The 17,349-nt window shown below is 43.5% G+C and overlaps 2 protein-coding genes across 3 annotated transcripts; one reads left to right on the top strand and one right to left on the bottom strand.

Moving 5' to 3' along the window:
* Nucleotides 1,334-12,604, top strand: LOC8071355 (ABC transporter C family member 10). 2 transcript variants are annotated; one of them, XM_021449003.1, is made up of 13 exons: nucleotides 1,334-1,674; nucleotides 4,265-4,377; nucleotides 4,531-6,569; nucleotides 6,955-7,275; nucleotides 7,350-7,436; nucleotides 7,731-8,327; nucleotides 8,615-8,779; nucleotides 8,906-9,200; nucleotides 9,844-10,058; nucleotides 10,157-10,462; nucleotides 10,907-10,970; nucleotides 11,319-11,558; nucleotides 11,951-12,604. In XM_021449003.1, the coding sequence occupies exons 2-13, from the start codon at nucleotides 4,362-4,364 to the stop codon at nucleotides 12,058-12,060; spliced, it is 4,455 nt and encodes a 1,484-aa protein (XP_021304678.1). In that variant the 5' UTR covers nucleotides 1,334-1,674; nucleotides 4,265-4,361; the 3' UTR covers nucleotides 12,061-12,604. The 2 variants fall into 2 exon arrangements, with proteins under 2 accessions (XP_021304678.1, XP_002437868.2); XM_002437823.2 differs by lacking the exon at nucleotides 1,334-1,674 and adding an exon at nucleotides 3,334-3,579.
* Nucleotides 13,384-15,506, bottom strand: LOC8069180. The gene has a single exon (XM_021449004.1). It carries the CDS (start codon nucleotides 14,677-14,679, stop codon nucleotides 13,723-13,725), a length of 957 nt encoding a protein of 318 aa, XP_021304679.1. The 5' UTR covers nucleotides 14,680-15,506; the 3' UTR covers nucleotides 13,384-13,722.

Raw genomic sequence — 17,349 nt, 5'->3', positions numbered from 1 at the left:
TCGATTATACTCGTCTCATCATCGTCTGTTGGCCGGGTTACGACTTGTTGTCACTTGGGACGACTTGCGTCGATGATGATCCGTTAGAGTGGAGGATCGGAACAGTGGAGAGATTCGACACCCGTTCCTGCCCTGCCGCCTGCTAGCTGCTTAATTCAGAGAGGCCGGCCGGACGACGATTCCTATCTCAGGGCGGCTAAAGTGAGGGCCTTGTTTAGTTCATCCTGAAAACAAAAAAATTTTCAAGATTCTCCGTCACATCGAATCTTGTGGCACATGCATAAAACATTAAATATAGACGAAAATAAAAACTAATTACACAGTTTAGCTGTAAATCACGAGACGAATCTTTTGATCCTAGTTAGTCCATGATTGGATAATATTTGTCATAAATAAACGAAAGTGCTACAGTACCGAAAATTTTTTATTTTTCGGAACTAAACAAGGCCTGACTCTTTTTTGTCAGTTCTTGTAAAGCCACTTTGTGTAGCAATCATCAGGGAGCAAAGCATCTTCTGTCTATTCGGCCAGATAGGTGTGTTGTGTCCCAGCCTGACTTGTAAATTTCATTCCGGGAGGCCGTTCCGTTGTTTTGGCTATTGAAATGAAACAGTCGTGAGTTCTGAGTTCTGACCCGGCACGCCACGAACACGTGTTTGTTCAATCGTAGCATGATGAATGGGCTTTGTCTGCTTGTTGGGAAATTAAATCCGCGTCCCCATGCATGCCGACCGTGCCATAATTATATGCTACTAGTATACTCCACGTAGACGTAGTACTAGGCATTTGCGAGTGGTTCACACTCATACCACGTAGTACGGTAGCACATGTGCTTCAGGCCTTGTTTAGTTCATCCTAAAAACTAAAAGTTTTAAGATTTTCTGTCACATCGAATCTTTCGGCATATACATAGAGCATTAAATATAGATGAAAATAAAAACTAATTATACAGTTTAACTGTAAATTGCGAGATAAATCTTTTGGTCCTAGTTGGTTCATGATTAGATAATATTTACCACAAACAAACGAAAGTGCTACAGTAACGAAATCCAAAATCTTTTCGCAACAACGCCTCAATTCCCCAACCCACCACCGTACTACCGTGGTGTCGACCTCGAGCGGCGGCGCACGCACGCGTTGGCGTTGCGCGGCACCTACCCCCCACGCGCACGCACGCGTTTATTTATTTATTTATTTATTTTTGCCGCAGGCAGCTAACCAAAACCAACCACCTGGGGTATGGTAGCGAGCACGTGAGGGCCGCTCAGGGGCTCATGCGATCGACGACGGCGCCTGCCCTCAGCTACCAAAAGGGCAAAAGCACAGACGGCCAGCGGCGCGTTTTCGTGGACGCCGATCGACTCGCCGATCCGCCGCTAAATTGGCGTTCGATCGTGTCCAACGAGCTCGCAACCCCACCAGAACCGGAGCTTCGCAACGAGCTTCTTCCTTCCAATTCCGACCTCCACCTGGACCGGAGCGGCCGCCTGTCCTGTTTGGAGTCTCTCTCGCTCGTCTCGATCGCCGCCACGCCGCCACAGCCAATCTGCTGCATCATCGGCGGCGAGCGGATCGCCGCCGCCACCTAGCTTAATTCTCTCTTAGCATTTCCGATCAAACTTTGCGTGCTCGTCGATCGATCCACTGTGGATCGATAGATATCACGGACGACAGGTGAGAGAGTCCTTTCTCGATCACGCGTGCATGCCTGTTTTTCTTTTTGTTGGCTATTGCTTTTATTTCACTAGTAGTGCTGTGGAGATTTGAGTTGAGTCCTCCATCAAGATGCTTATCTATAGTACAGGAGATTTAATTTAATTTCATTTCTATATGGTTGTGTTTTGTGACAAAAACTTAAGGGTGGTTCCACTCTGGATCCACCGGGGCCGCACTCATTAAGCAAACGGCAACACGCCCACATGAGTACAAGACCGCAACTAGACCCTCGAGAGGCGGGTTAGGATATCTCATATGTGTTCCCTATGACCAGTTTTAATAAAGTTTCATCAGAGTTTTATATGTATTAATTATAGAGAGATGATAAAAGTTTTGTGAAAGTAGAGACTACATTGTTTTTAAAAGACAAGAAAATCTTTTTTATAATTAAGATTGGCCTAATCATGAGTACTAGGTTATTTTTTTCAATTATTTTAAATTTATATAACGAACAAAGGAAAATCATATGATTTAACGAAACTTGAGATGTTTTAGCTCTTAGAAAAATTATTAGAATGACTTATAATTTAAGACTGAGGCAGTGTTAGTAAAACAATTATTCTATAAAAGGAAATATATGAATAGGAAAGTAACAAGAATAATTTAAATGCTAGTAGGTACTCCCTCCATTTTAAATTATAAGTTTCAAGAATCTTGGAGAGTCAATTAAAACTGAGGGAGTGTTAGTAAAACAATTATTCTATGAAAAGAAATATATGAATCGGAAAGTAACAAGAATAATTTAAATGCTAGTACATACTCCCTCCATCCTAAATTATTAATTTTAAAATTAATTTTGAAAAGTCAAAACATCTTAAGTTTGATCAAATTTATATGATAAGATAATAATATTTATGATACCGATTAAGTATTATTAGATTTTTTATTAATTATATTTTTATAATATAACTATTTAATGTTATAAATCTTGTAATTATTTTATAATTTTGATTAAATTTAAAATGTTTTGACTTTCTAAAATTTTTGAAATAACTTGAATGAAAGGAGTATTACTATTTCTGGTTCGAGACCTCCCTTGTACAGTTGAGCCGTATCCTGTCCCCTCCCCTCAGCAGTTCTTTGTAATTACGGCTGTCCACGAGCTGCCCCGCCAGCATGGCTAGCACGTCGGCGTCAGCCACACAAGGGGCTTATTAAGACGTGAAAAAATTTTTAGATTTCGTAGCATTTTATTTGTTTATGGTAAATATTGTTTAATCATAGATTAATTAGGGTCAAAAAAAATTCATCTCGTGATTTATAGTCAAACTGTGTGATTAATTTTTGTTTTCGTTTGTATTTAATGCTTCATGCATGTGCCGCAAGATTTGATGTGACATAATCTTGAAAACTTTTTGAATTTTGGGGTGAACTAAACAAGGCCAAGGCCTAGTTTACCGTCCGTCACATCAACTGTTTAGACATATGCATAGAATATTAAATATAGATTACTTACTAAACTAAAAATATAAATAAAAAATAATTTACGAGACCAGTCTTTAAAGCCTAATTAGTCTATAATTGAACACTAATTTCTAAATAATATAAAAATACTACAACCAAACACTACTAAAGTAAACACACACACTTGGCCCCAGCGCGGCGACGTGAGTAATGACGACGGAGGCGTCCCAGCATCCACGCCCCTTCTATAGGCTCCGGTCCGGAGAGACGTCTGCAGACCAAACCAGAGTCAGCAGACTGTTACAGCTCCAGTAGTGAGAAGTCTGGGACTCAGAGAGCCTCTCATCGCCGACTGGTGGCGGCGCATTATTGCGCACGATCGAGGACGACGAACACGCACAGCCGAGCGTTGCCGCGCTTGGTTGATGGGATAAACGCCGCTCGCTGGGTGGACGAAAGGTTCAGTGATCGGTCTCTCTGCCTGCTTCTCCTGCTGCGCCATGGTTTTATTTTATTTGCTTCTTCAGTTCGTCTCTTCGCGGCCTCGCGGGCGTGTGGCGTCTCCAGGGGAGGAGTTCGGGGATCGTTGTGTTTGTGTTTGTGTTTGTGTCCCCCCAGTTTGGGGGTTTTGGTTGGGTTTTCGTCGGTGCCAGATGCTAGTGCATGGTGTGATCTTCTCCACTTTTTTTTTTTTTAATTATTTGGATTATTTGGGGACCGTCAAGGGAGATGAGGTGATTCAGCCGTTTGATTTTTCTTCTTGTCCTGGTATGGATTTTTTTTTCTTCCACTCTGGCTTCTCATCTTTTACTTTAGTGCTGAGGCAGTTTGGTTTCATGATGATGATCTTACAGATGGATGCATGATATATATATATTTTTGTTTGGAAAAGATGGATGCGTTGTTTTTTTCCTTTCATGTTAGTAGATCATGAAGAATATTGATTGCAGTTATTATTCATTTATTTATTCCCTTGTATTCACGGTTGATCATGAAGAACCTTGCCAACACCGTACAACCAACGTCCTTGACGCAACAATATTTGCCTTGCATCAGTTTTGTTCCTCAAATTAAGTTTGTTCATGCGCATGAGTTTTTTTTAGTCTGTTCTTTGCTCTGACTACATCCTTGTTCATGGTTACAGAGGGGGGCCTGAACTTTGAAGGGGATCTGACCCAGGCATCAGCAGAGTAAAGATTGGACATGACCCACGCATCATCAGTGCAGTAAAGATTGGACGCATGGATTTCCTCAAAAGTTAGCTCTCTTTTCACCTTTCTCATGGCGTCACCGATAAATACTGCTGCAACATGGGAATGCCGTTTCTTAAAACAAAAACAAAAACGGAATTGCCATCTCTATTCTTTAACATTAGTTTTCTAAGGGATTGTTTTAACATGTATTCACCAGGTTCTTGGACGATGGGCGTTTGCGGGAGCCCATTTTGCTCCAAGCAAGCCGTAGCCTCATGTGGATGGAAGGACATATTCGACTCCTCCACTTGCACGAATCATATTCTGTCAATTGGCATTTCTACTCTGATCACCATCGTTCTTGCGCTCCAGCTACTCGTCAGGGTTACAAAGAGCAGGGCATCTGCACGACAGCAGCTTGTCGCGCTCAGTTCGCCACTGCAGTTGGCTGGTGTAGTGCTCAATGTCTGCTTGGGTCTCATTTATCTTGGCCTTGCATTGTGGATGCTGTGGAGGAACTTCAGTCAGCATGCTTCTGTTCACCTTCCACATTGGTGGATGGTGACCTTATGTCAGGGATTCTGTCTGATCCTTGTCAGTTTTGCTTTCAGCATCAGAGCACATTTCTTTGGACCAAAATTTCTCCGCGTTTGGTCAGTTATGCTGGCCATATATGCTGGTTTTATTTGTTGTTCCTCGGTTGTTCACATGGTTGTAGATAAAGTACTAACCGTGAAGGCTTGTTTAGATGTTCTATTCCTACCAGGTGCACTGCTACTCCTTGTTTATGGCATTTGGCACGTCAGGGAAGATGGTGATGGAGGAATTGAAAGTGCTTTATATAAGCCCTTGAACACTGAGACTGTTGATGATGGCAGGGCCGATTCTCAGAGTCATGTAACCCCATTTGCTAAAGCTGTTTTTTTCAGCGTGATGTCATTTTGGTGGCTAAATCCTATGATGAAGATGGGTTATGAGAAGCCCCTTGAGGAGAAAGATATGCCACTTTTAGGTCCCTCAGATCGAGCATATAGCCAGTACATGATGTTTCTGGAGAAGCTGAACAGGAAGAAGCAGTTGCAGGCACATGGCAATCCGTCAATCTTTTGGACTATCATTTCTTGTCAAAAAAGTGCAATCTTGGTCTCAGGTCTCTTTGCATTGCTCAAGGTTCTTGCATTATCTTCAGGTCCATTGCTTTTGAAAGCATTCATCAATGTTTCACTTGGGAAAGGGTCATTTAAGTATGAAGGTTACGTGTTAGCTGTAACAATGTTCATTTGTAAATGTGGTGAATCTTTGTCACAGAGGCAGTGGTATTTCCGCACTCGGAGGTTAGGACTCCAGGTGCGGTCATTCCTATCAGCTGCCATCTATAAGAAACAACAGCAGCTATCAAACTCAGCAAAATTGAAGCATTCTTCCGGTGAGATCATGAACTATGTCACTGTCGACGCCTACCGGATTGGTGAATTCCCATACTGGTTCCATCAGACGTGGACAACAGGTGTCCAACTTTGCATTGCTCTAGTGATTCTGTATAATGCAGTTGGTCTTGCTACAATTGCATCACTGGGTGTCATAATTGTCACTGTAGCTTGCAATGCTCCACTGGCCAAGCTGCAACACAAATTTCAGAGTAAACTTATGGGAGCACAAGATGTGAGACTGAAGGCGATGTCAGAGTCCTTAATTCATATGAAAGTCTTGAAACTTTATGCATGGGAGACTCATTTCAAGAAGGTCATTGAGGGGTTAAGGGAGATTGAAATCAAATGGCTTTCAGCATTCCAGCTTAGGAAAGCATACAACAGTTTCCTGTTTTGGACATCACCTATTTTGGTTTCGGCTGCAACCTTCCTGGCATGCTATCTTCTGAAAATTCCTCTTGATGCTAGCAACGTCTTCACATTTGTGGCCACTCTGCGCCTTGTTCAAGATCCAATTAGGCAGATACCAGATGTGATTGGAGTTGTGATACAAGCTAAAGTTGCTTTCACCAGGATAACAAAGTTTCTTGATGCGCCTGAGATGAATGGACAGATTAGGAAGAAATATTGTGTGGGGGATGAATATCCAATAGTGATGAACTCTTGTAGTTTCTCATGGGATGAGAACCTGTCAAAACCAACTCTAAAGAATATAAATTTGGTAGTCAAAGCTGGACAGAAGGTTGCAATATGTGGCGAGGTAGGATCAGGAAAGTCAACACTGTTGGCCGCAGTTCTTGGAGAGGTTCCGAAAACTGAAGGCACGGTATGCATTTCATAATCTTCACATTATGGAATATAAAACTATATAGGTGTAAATTTTTATGATATATTTCGTTTCCTCCTAGATAATGATACCTGTATATAGTATTTTTAATTGGGAAAATATTTTGTAACCTTCATAAACTTAACACTCAATTGCAGGTACGCAATTGACATATAGTTAAGCAGTATAATATGGCTATGTGCACTTCAGAACCTTAGTTTTCTTCAAAAAACTTCAGAACCTTGGTTTCTAACTTCTTTCTCAAAATATAGCCTGCGACAACAGTATCTTATGTTTGACAAAGTTGTTATAGTTTTGCTTGACGATATTACTAAATTAAGAAAATAAAGTATATTAATTGTTTTCTTTGAATTAAAATTTTTAGATCCAAGTTTGCGGGAAAATAGCATATGTTTCTCAGAATGCATGGATCCAAACTGGAACCGTGCAAGACAATATTCTCTTTGGGTCTTCGATGGACACGCAAAGATACCAAGAAACACTTGAGACGTGTTCTTTAGTAAAGGACCTTGAAATGTTGCCATATGGAGACCGTACTCAAATCGGGGAGAGGGGTGTAAATCTTAGTGGTGGTCAGAAGCAGCGTGTTCAGCTTGCTCGTGCATTATACCAAAATGCAGACATCTATCTTCTTGATGACCCTTTCAGCGCTGTGGATGCCCACACAGCAACAAGTCTCTTTAATGTAAGTGTCAAACTACAATTTTGAATTGCAATATTTATCATAGATTGTTTTTAAAAACTTTATTTGTTTGACAGGAATATGTCATGGGAGCTCTATCAGACAAGACTGTTCTTTTGGTGACCCACCAAGTAGATTTTCTGCCTGTATTTGATTCTATTCTGGTATGTTTTCTTATGTTATCCAAATCTCTCTTTATGCTTTCACACCTAAGATGATTTTAGTGTTTCAACTTTCTTGATGATGATCGAACACTATTCTGTTACAAATCATATTGTTATAGAAAATGAAAAATGTCATTCATTAAGCATCATAAGTTGCTAATTTCAGAACTGAAGAAACACTTCAGGAAAAAAAAGCAATGCAAAGATATTAGTCCCTCCATGTTTATTTATATGTATTTTAGTGATCATATTTTTTTGTTGATGTCATCTCAAACGAGTGGTTGTTTTTGGCAGTTAATGTCAGATGGCGAAATTATTCGTTCTGCATCTTACCATGATCTATTGGCATATTGTCAAGAATTTCAGAACCTTGTAAATGCCCATAAAGACACTATTGGTGTTTCAGATCTAAACAAAGTGCCCCCCCATAGAGCAAATGAAATATCGATGAAGGAGACAATTGATATTCGTGGAAGCAGATACATAGAGTCTGTGAAGCCGTCACCAACAGATCAACTGATCAAGACAGAAGAAAGAGAAATGGGTGATACTGGTTTCAAGCCTTATATTCTCTACCTGCGTCAGAATAAAGGCTTCTTGTATGCCTCTCTGGGTATTTTTTGCCATATAGTTTTTGTATGTGGCCAAATATCACAGAATTCATGGATGGCTGCTAATGTCGAGAATCCTGATGTTAGTACACTTAAGTTGACTTCTGTGTACATTGCAATTGGAATCTTCACGGTGTTCTTCTTGCTATTTAGATCATTAGTAGTTGTTATTCTTGGGGTCAAGACATCAAGATCCTTATTTTCTCAGTTACTGAACTCATTATTCCGTGCACCAATGTCCTTTTATGATTCTACCCCTCTTGGAAGGGTACTTAGCCGGGTAAGGATTCTTAAAACAAATTGTTAATCTCCTTGAGATATATTGGGTAGTGGGGGTGGTTGTAACTTGTCACCCAACCTATCAGGGTTCAACTTGCACCTGCTACATATTAATTGTACTATGGATGTATCTCCCAGCAATAAAACAATCTTCTTTAAACTAACTAGAAAGAAAAAAAGAAAAAAAATATGATAAACCAAAAATCTATTTTTATACTTTTTTTGTGACTGAATTATATTTTATACTTGGAGATTTTCTATTGATGAACTTGCAAATCTTTTATGCAGGTTTCTTCAGATCTGAGTATTGTTGACCTTGACATTCCATTTGCCTTCATGTTTAGTGCTAGTGCCGGCATAAATGCATATAGCAATCTAGGAGTATTGGCTGTTGTTACATGGCAAGTTCTGTTCGTTTCTGTGCCAATGATTGTTTTGGCAATCAGATTGCAGGTAATTTTGTGTGGTTCTGTTGGCTACAGTTTCGCTGTTATATCATGTATGTACCAATTAATGCCTTACGTTTATAATTACCATTAGCTGACTGAAATGTTAAATCTCATATGCTTGATCATGCAGAGGTATTATTTAGCCTCATCTAAGGAATTGATGAGGATCAATGGCACTACCAAATCTGCTCTGGCTAATCACTTGGGCGAGTCGATTGCAGGGGCTATAACAATAAGGGCCTTCCAGGAAGAAGATCGTTTCTTTGAGAAAAATTTGGAACTTGTTGACAAGAATGCTGGTCCATATTTCTATAATTTTGCAGCGACTGAATGGCTGATTCAACGTTTGGAGATCATGAGTGCTGCAGTGCTTTCTTTTTCTGCCCTTGTCATGGCTCTTCTTCCTCAAGGAACTTTTAGCCCTGGTGAGCAATTACATAAGTTGCGTCTTGCAAGTATTACCAGTTCACCACAATTATATAGACAATGGGCAGGAAGCTGACCTAGCTCAGTTGATCGAGGGTGTGAATGTATGCCTAGACCACCCAAGTTAAGTCCTTGTTGAGGCGAATTTAGGTGTCTATTTTATTAATAAAATGGCACCTAGTTCCTCCTAGGTTGGTCTAGTTTTTTTTAGACATAGGCCAAAGTTTTTTTTAATAAATTTCCTCAATTTTTTTAATAAAGTGAGCAAGTTCTGTGACAGTTCAATGCATCTTGCATTTGACCTGTCGTTCAATTTACAGCAAGGAAAATTTTGCAATGTATTCATAGCTTCCTAAAGTCAAGCCATAAAATGTTAAGGTTTTTCTGTCTATACTCGATAATGTTGAATCACAAGTAAATGACAGGCAGGATATTTGGTGAATAATGCGAAGCATTTCTTTACCGCTCTTGATTTTGTACAAACATTGCTGACATGTGAGCCCAAGGATTGAAAAATGAAAACAGAGATTAGTGTGTGACTTAAAGTTAAAACCAAAATTACACACATTCGGTATTGTTCATGCTATGAACATTTCAGTTTGTCATCAGAAACACTAATTGCTCCAATTTATACATATGCAGGCTTTGTGGGAATGGCATTATCTTACGGCCTATCCCTGAATATGTCCTTTGTTTTCTCTATCCAAAACCAGTGCCAGCTAGCAAGTCAAATCATCTCTGTGGAAAGAGTGAACCAGTACATGGACATACCAAGTGAAGCAGCAGAGATTATTGAAGAAAATCGACCAGCACCAGACTGGCCCCAAGTTGGCACGGTAGACCTTAGAGATTTGAAGGTAATCAATAGTATACATTTACATGTTTACCTATTACAGTGAAACCTTTTTGTGTCCTAGACTCTAGCAAAAGAACATGAATGATTTTCATTCAACAGATTAGATACAGGCAAGATGCTCCTCTTGTACTACATGGAATCACCTGCACTTTCGACGGTGGAGATAAGATTGGTATAGTTGGCCGAACAGGAAGTGGAAAGACAACTTTAATTGGTGCGTTGTTTCGTCTTGTTGAGCCAACTGGAGGGAAAATAATTATAGACTCTATAGACATCACCACAATAGGCTTACATGACCTGCGTTCACGTTTGGGTATCATTCCGCAAGATCCGACACTCTTTCGAGGAACCATAAGATATAATCTAGACCCTCTTGGCCAATTCTCGGATCAACAAATATGGGAGGTAAGTTATCTTGTAATGAACATGGCTATTCATTTTGGAATCTAATGATCATGTGACTTTGCTACAGTTAGTATACAAGGAAAAGAAAACAGAGTTTCAGTGTTCATACTAGTTTACCATGGAAAAAGTGCTAATTTGTAAGAACTTCTTGTTAAGTTGAAATAATGAGGTCCCTTCCTCTTACTGGGAAGATTCAACACAGTAAATATAATATAGTGCCCAGTAACTTTAGAAATTTAGAACATATTTTTTTTTTGAAGAGTATTTTAGAACATATTTTGAATTACCTGACGAGTAAACTGAATCATAGGAAATAGGTAACAAGTTATCTGTCTCCTTTGTTTTCTGCTAACTGCGGGAGAATTATCTCCCTTTTTGATGGTGTATATACCAGCTCAAACTTCAAAAGAATCACTACAGTGATTACTTGCTACTGTGATGCAGGTTCTTGGCAAATGTCAGCTTCTTGAAGCTGTCCGGGAGAAGGAACAGGGATTGGACTCACTTGGTATAGGATTTCTTGCTACATCTATATATTGTTTCCCATAATGCTTGACAAATTAAGGCATTTATGATATGCTTTAAAACTCCTTTTTTTCCCCTTCCCTTTACATTGCACTGCCATAATCTACACCACTTGTTCTGGGAAAAAAAAGAAGAACTGAGCCAAATGCCCCAATGAGGTCAAAGTAAAATAAATGACTTACGTTTTTAAGGGGAAATCATATATTTGACTTCCATAAGAAATATGGGATTTTCATTCATAGAATCACAGACACGCAAATATGAGTAATATTCTTTAGATAGCATGACATATGCAATTGTCTAATTCTCTGACTGAGACTTCGTTGTACAGTTGTGGAAGATGGTTCTAACTGGAGCATGGGTCAAAGGCAGCTCTTCTGTTTGGGACGTGCACTTCTAAGGAGATGCCGTATCTTAGTTCTCGACGAGGCCACAGCATCTATAGACAATGCTACTGATGCTATCCTTCAGAAAACAATCAGGACAGAATTTACAGATTCCACTGTTATCACTGTCGCGCACCGTATACCCACTGTTATGGACTGCGATATGGTACTTGCAATGAGTGATGGTATGTTTTCTTCTTGAACTTGCTAGAGATATAACAATACTCATAGTTACAGGCTAATGAATCAGCACAACTAGATCTGGAATCTGGAGATATATTATACCTAAAACAATATATTGTTTTTTTTGAAAGATCTAAACAATATGTTGTTGATACTGGAGAACACTAATTTTCTTATATATATTTTTTATTACTATCTTTTCTGGTTTGATTTATGAATGCCAACTTTGCAACTTGTGCCAGACCTAAAAAAATAAATCAGAACTGTACTATCTTGGCATTTCATTGTACTATTTTCTGTTTAGTTTTGTTAGATTGTGAAAATCTGTCTCCAGATAGTATTGCAGCATTTACATGCAAAGTTCATGCTAATCTGATGTTCAACTTACTCTCAGGGAAAGTAGTGGAGTATGACAAACCTACGAAGCTCATCGAAACCGAAGGATCTCTTTTCCGTGAGCTCGTCAAAGAGTACTGGTCATACACATCGAATGGAAATATTTAGGAGAAATCGTGACAGTGTACGTTTACTCACTCGCTGCAGCCTTGTAAAAAGATACAAAGACCCTGTGCTCAGACATGCGAAGAACTCTTCTGAAGTATATGAAGAAAAGGTATCAGGCACTTTCAGGAAGTGCTTTTGTTAACTAGTACTAGTAGTTTTCAGGTGACATTTTGAAGGACTTTGGGGCAGCTTCTATTTTTCTGGTCAAATTGCTGCCCTTCAAGCGGAACAGAGGGAAACCTGTCCCTAAAAAGGAACAAAAGGAAACCTTCAGCATTCATTTGCTGCAATAGCGAGCTAATAAGAGGCAAAATGGGTGGTAGGCACATCAAGTCTGCAGCCGTGATACTGCATTGTTCAGAAAAATGCTTAGGCGATAGGCTATTCCAAGGCTTCAAACTTTATGGTGTATACTTTACATTCCCAATATAAGCCGAAAGTGTGTATATAATTTTGGGGAAATAATGACTTTTCAGCTCTTTCTTGCTCATGTTTAATGTATATTCATCAGTCACTGGAGCCAAGCCAACCAACTTGGTGGTAATTCTGTTTTCACAGCGTGTGCCATGCCTTGGCTCAGTTGGCGGATCCAGAAACGTGAAGGCTAGAAATCTCACTAGCCATACCATGCTACCGCTTGCAAAATGCAAACTGCAGTGCAATATTTAGGACCAATGCAATGCATTGGCATTCATCGGAATATTCGAAATTGAGCAAACAGACCCTAGATCTTACCTTCGCTGTGCAAGCTCAAGTAGGAGGAGTCAGGGTGGTGCTGCACTAGCGCACTGCCACACAGTGCCGACGCGGGGCATGCGGCGGCGCGAGGCTTCCTGCCTTCCTGGAGCCGGCCGGCTTCAGTCACGGCGTCAGGCCATCAGCCCCTCACACCGTCACACGTCTGCTCCCCGCCATGGAGAGGAAGAGGAGAAAGTGGAAGCCGGTCGCCACTCGCGCCAACAGGAGCAGCCGCGCAGGCGCGAACTGCGGCGGCCGGACCGCCGGCTCAGTCGCGTCTCGGAGTCGGGTTCGTGTCTTCGACAGCGGCGGCTCGCAACAGAGATACCGCGCACACGAGTCCAAAGATCGCCTGCGACTGCGACTGCGAGATGCGGGTGGTGGGCTGAAAAGCTGCTCCCATAAAACTTGGGCCACGCCCCGGGCTGCAGCTCCCCAAGCCCAGGCTGTGAATCCGCCCCTTGGCTTATGTAGTTCACAAATTTACTAATCGGCACAAATTCTTTCATTTTTAGTTCTGGAGAAAATATTATACTAGCTCGACATAATCATATCAACGATGTAAGTAAATGAAGTATTTCCATGTACTATGAAATTGCCTTTTCTTTTACTGCAAATGTGTTGTACAATAGCAAAAATCTAGAAATATTTAGTTCATCGCAAAAAGTATAAATATCTATCTCCATTTACATTTGTTAATAACCTGGATAATGTACATCGAGCTGTACAACAAAGTCTCCTGCGCCGCGGAATCTACAAGAGAAGATTTTACATTGAAAATTGCAAGAAAGTTCGATGATTGGACACACCATGCGTGGTGGTGGTGGTGGTGGCAACACAAAGAAGGAAACGTTAGAATCCTCAAGCAGTACGTTGAGCCAGCGGCGGCTGGTGCAACGTCCCCGGAGAGGAGCTCGCCTACCGCTACCACGCCGGGCTGTGCTCCTCCAGCTCCGGCCGCGTCCTCACCACCTTCGCCGACGGCATCCTGCTCCCGCGCACCGTCATCCTCCCGAGCTCCTCTCCGGCCAGCGCCCGCAGCTCCATCTCCTCCCTTCGCCGTCTCCTGCTCCAGCTGACCGCGCCGGCCACAGAGAGCGCCAACACGCTGGCTCCCAGCACCCCACCGGCGCCGACACCCATCGTCCACGCCCACCACCTGGCCCTCACGGCCGGGTCTGCTGGCGGCGGCGGCGTCTCGGGCAGCCGCACCGCGATACCGAAGTGGCCCGTGCCGGTGACCGCGCACGCGGAGCCCGGCGCGGCGACGGCGTGCGTGGCCATGACCTCCCCGCTGGCCGCGAACGTCACGCACCGCGCGGCGGCGGCGTTGAACCCTCTGTCCGTCGACAGGTCGTCCTTGAACTCGACGCGCACGGGCGCGCCGAACGCGCGGAGCGAGACACGGGCGCCGGGCCCCGCCGACGCGTCGTACGCGAGGAGCCCCGCCACGGGCGCGGCCAGCGCGTACCGGCGCGGCGCGGCGAAGAACGCGGAGGAGTTCCCCACGGCGAAGCGCTCGAAGACGACGGTGAGGCGGCGCGCGAACGGCGCCGGCACGACGCGCGGCGGGATGGCGAAGCCCGTGGCGTTGACGCCGTCGGCCCAGAGCTTGTTGCTGCGCACGCGCAGCGCCCAGGCCCGGACGCCGCCGCCTCCCGCGCCGGCGGAGAGGTTGGCCGGGAGGGGCACGTCGACGAGCCGGCTCGTGTTGGCGGCGTCGTGGAGCAGCTCGGACGCGCGGGCGCGGACCGTGACCTCGATCGCCGAGATGTTTTCGGTGCGGCTCCGCGCCGTGCAGCAGAGGGGCGGAAAGAAGCAGGCGGCGAGGACGACGGCGTGCGCGAGCAGCGACAGAGGCAGCAAGGATGCCTTGGCCATTGACGCCTTGTCTTCGTCGGCGGTGGCTAGCTCCGCGCCGGCTCGTCACGGCGGCAGGAAGCCGCCATGTCGACGGACAGGAATGGAACGGTGGTGGTTGGAGAGGCCAAGCTGGGCACGTACAGAGGCTAATTAGCAAAGGAAGGAAGTGAGTTTGCTTTATTTAGGAGGCCATGGCCATGCTGGGCGTTAATGGCCGGCCGGACGATTATATGCACCGAGCAGGAGAGCTAGGCAGATACAGAGGCAGCTAGCTTTTCCCTACGGGCTCCGGCAACGGCAACTGCCTGCCGAGGAGCAAGTGGCCAAACCAACCGACGATTCCGGCAAAAACCTCGCTTATCCGACGACAAGACAGTCACACATTCCATTTTCTTTTCTTTTCCCGTCGAGGAGCAGTTGATGCTACTGCTTGCAGTGGCCTAGCGGGCGGCCGGTGCAGTGGAAGGCTAGTGCGTGACTGCAGCTGAATGATTGGCAGGCAGCAGCTTTATTGGAGTGGAGGACGGCAGGTGACCGGCACAGTGACAGATGACGGCCGGGGCGGGTAAAAGTGATTGGCATTTGCAGGTCGTCGGTCGTTTGACGAGGTGATGCTGATGCGGAGTGGGAGCAGGTTGGCTGCTCGATGCTGCTGATGCCTGGATCCTGTGGCGACTTTCTGTTTGGACGTAGGTTGGCGTCCGCTGTAATCCCGGCGGCCGGCGCGCGTTTCCCGCAAATACTTGTGTTGTCTGGTTGGCCACCAGGGTGTAACAGACCAGGAGCACACACAGGTCTTTGGTGCCATGAAAATGGTGGAACTATTACAGCCATGAATTCACGATGATGCTCTCGAGATTTTACAACAAGAATCGAGTAGTCCCACAGCTCGCGTGGTAATTACACACACGTTAACAGCTATTGTTTGGGGGGGGGGGGGGGGGCACAATTGTCAGAAGCAGAGCTTATATTATTCGGAAAACACAAATACATTTAGGTCTTGTTTGGTTGCTCTTGCTAAATCTTACGTAGCTCAAATTATTTTAGCTACTCTTGAGTGACTAGTGAGACTAAACTATTTTAGCTTTTTTTTAGTTAATGTGTTTAGAACTTTAGTTACTAAGGTGACTAAAGTTTAGCTAATTAAAATTTAGCAAGGGGAACCAAACAGCCTCCTAATATATCCAATGGCCATACTCCAGCAGTAATACAGTCACCATCGCATGAACGAACAGGGACAGAGGCACCGAGCACCCGTGCGCTAGAAATGGAAACCGAAAACAAGGTGCACATTTTAACGCTAGAATTAGGAACTGAACTAGATATACTGATGACACTGACACAATGTAATGAGCACGATCGCATGCAGTCCGGTTTGCCTTCAACTGAAGGCCTCATGCACACCTTGCAATACAGAGGCACGAGATCTAGCTGGTGCCTTACCTGCTACTACCAGATACAGGAGCAGACACTTCGATCAGACTAGCTTTTCCCTCCGGGCTCCGGCAACCGCCGATCGAGAGCGACTGGCCAAACTCCCAAACCAACCAACAACAAGACGATCCCGGCAGCAAAGCAACAAACCTCGGTGTCTCTGTCTTCAGCGCGAGCACAGGACACTCATACATTCCATTCTTTTTCCCGTTGAGGAGCAGTTGATGGCTTGATGCTACTGCTCCAGAACTGACAGAATATGCATGCTTTGGCAGTGGCATACTGGCATGACTGCAGCAGCTACAAAATGATTGGGACGCGGTACCTTTGTCCTTTGGTGTAGTAGTTCATAGCAGGTGGCTACCTATCACATACTCTACTTCTACTCCGTAGCAAGGCAGAGCTCTCCTGTCACATATTTTCTTTCAAAAGAACTAGCTATCACATAGGGTAACGGCCATGGACAAGGTAAAAGTGATTGGCATTTTGCTGGGCGTTTTGTTGACGAGGGATGCAATGCAAATGGCAGCTGGTTGGTGGTTACAGCTCAATGCTGGTGCCTTTGCTCTTTGGAGCCCTGGACCTTGTGATGAGTACTACTCGAGCAGAAAAGGATGCAACGGTTCCCAAAGAAAAACTATGTTAGAAGGGTAGTTGATTTTCCCATAGGCAAGGGTTCTCCTGATTGGTCTTTATTCTATAAACCAAACCCTAGGGATCCTTGCCGATATGTGTACCTCCTGTGCACCATAATCAATCTACCAATTCCTGGTCACATTTACTTTCAACGTTAAAATTGAATTCCCACGCAGAAATGTCCTTGTTAGATAGTCTTCTTAATTTTAGCTCCAGATTTCCACTTATTTGTAAAAGAAAGTATCAGTGGCTTTCGAGAAACTATAACCAAATAACTAATTATTCGATTAACCCTCACTACTTAGTTGGTGACTGATTTTTTGGAAACTAGGCCTTGTTCAGTGCAAAAATTTCTGGATTTTGACACTGTAGCATTTTCGTTTTTATTTGACAAACATTGTTCAATCATGAAGTAACTAGACTTAAAAGAATTGTCTCCCGATTTACAGATGAACTATGTAATTAGTTTTTGTATTTATATATATTTAATACACTATATATGTGCCGTAAAATTCAATGTGATACGGAGTTTTGAAAATTTTTGTTGGAATTAAACAAGGCCTAGACAAGGCCCGAGTAAAAGCTCCAAGCCCCTCCACACCAACACGGCCCGCGATA

Source organism: Sorghum bicolor, chromosome 10, assembly GCF_000003195.3.
Source record: "Sorghum bicolor cultivar BTx623 chromosome 10, Sorghum_bicolor_NCBIv3, whole genome shotgun sequence".
Lineage (NCBI taxonomy): Eukaryota > Viridiplantae > Streptophyta > Magnoliopsida > Poales > Poaceae > Sorghum > Sorghum bicolor.
Note: the sequence above shows the minus strand (reverse complement) of the source record. Positions and strands in the feature narration are given on the sequence as shown.

What these genes read in the sequence shown, in the direction of transcription:
- LOC8071355 (XM_021449003.1), top strand. An exon ending in TTCCGAAAACTGAAGGCACG is followed by an intron (nt 6,570 to 6,954) that starts GTATGCATTTCA and finishes TAAAATTTTTAG; the next exon opens with ATCCAAGTTTGCGGGAAAAT. An exon ending in CAGCAACAAGTCTCTTTAAT is followed by an intron (nt 7,276 to 7,349) that starts GTAAGTGTCAAA and finishes TTTGTTTGACAG; the next exon opens with GAATATGTCATGGGAGCTCT.
- LOC8069180 (XM_021449004.1), bottom strand. Translation starts at nt 14,679, where the DNA reads ATGGCCAAGGCATCCTTGCTGCCTCTGTCGCTGCTCGCGCACGCCGTC.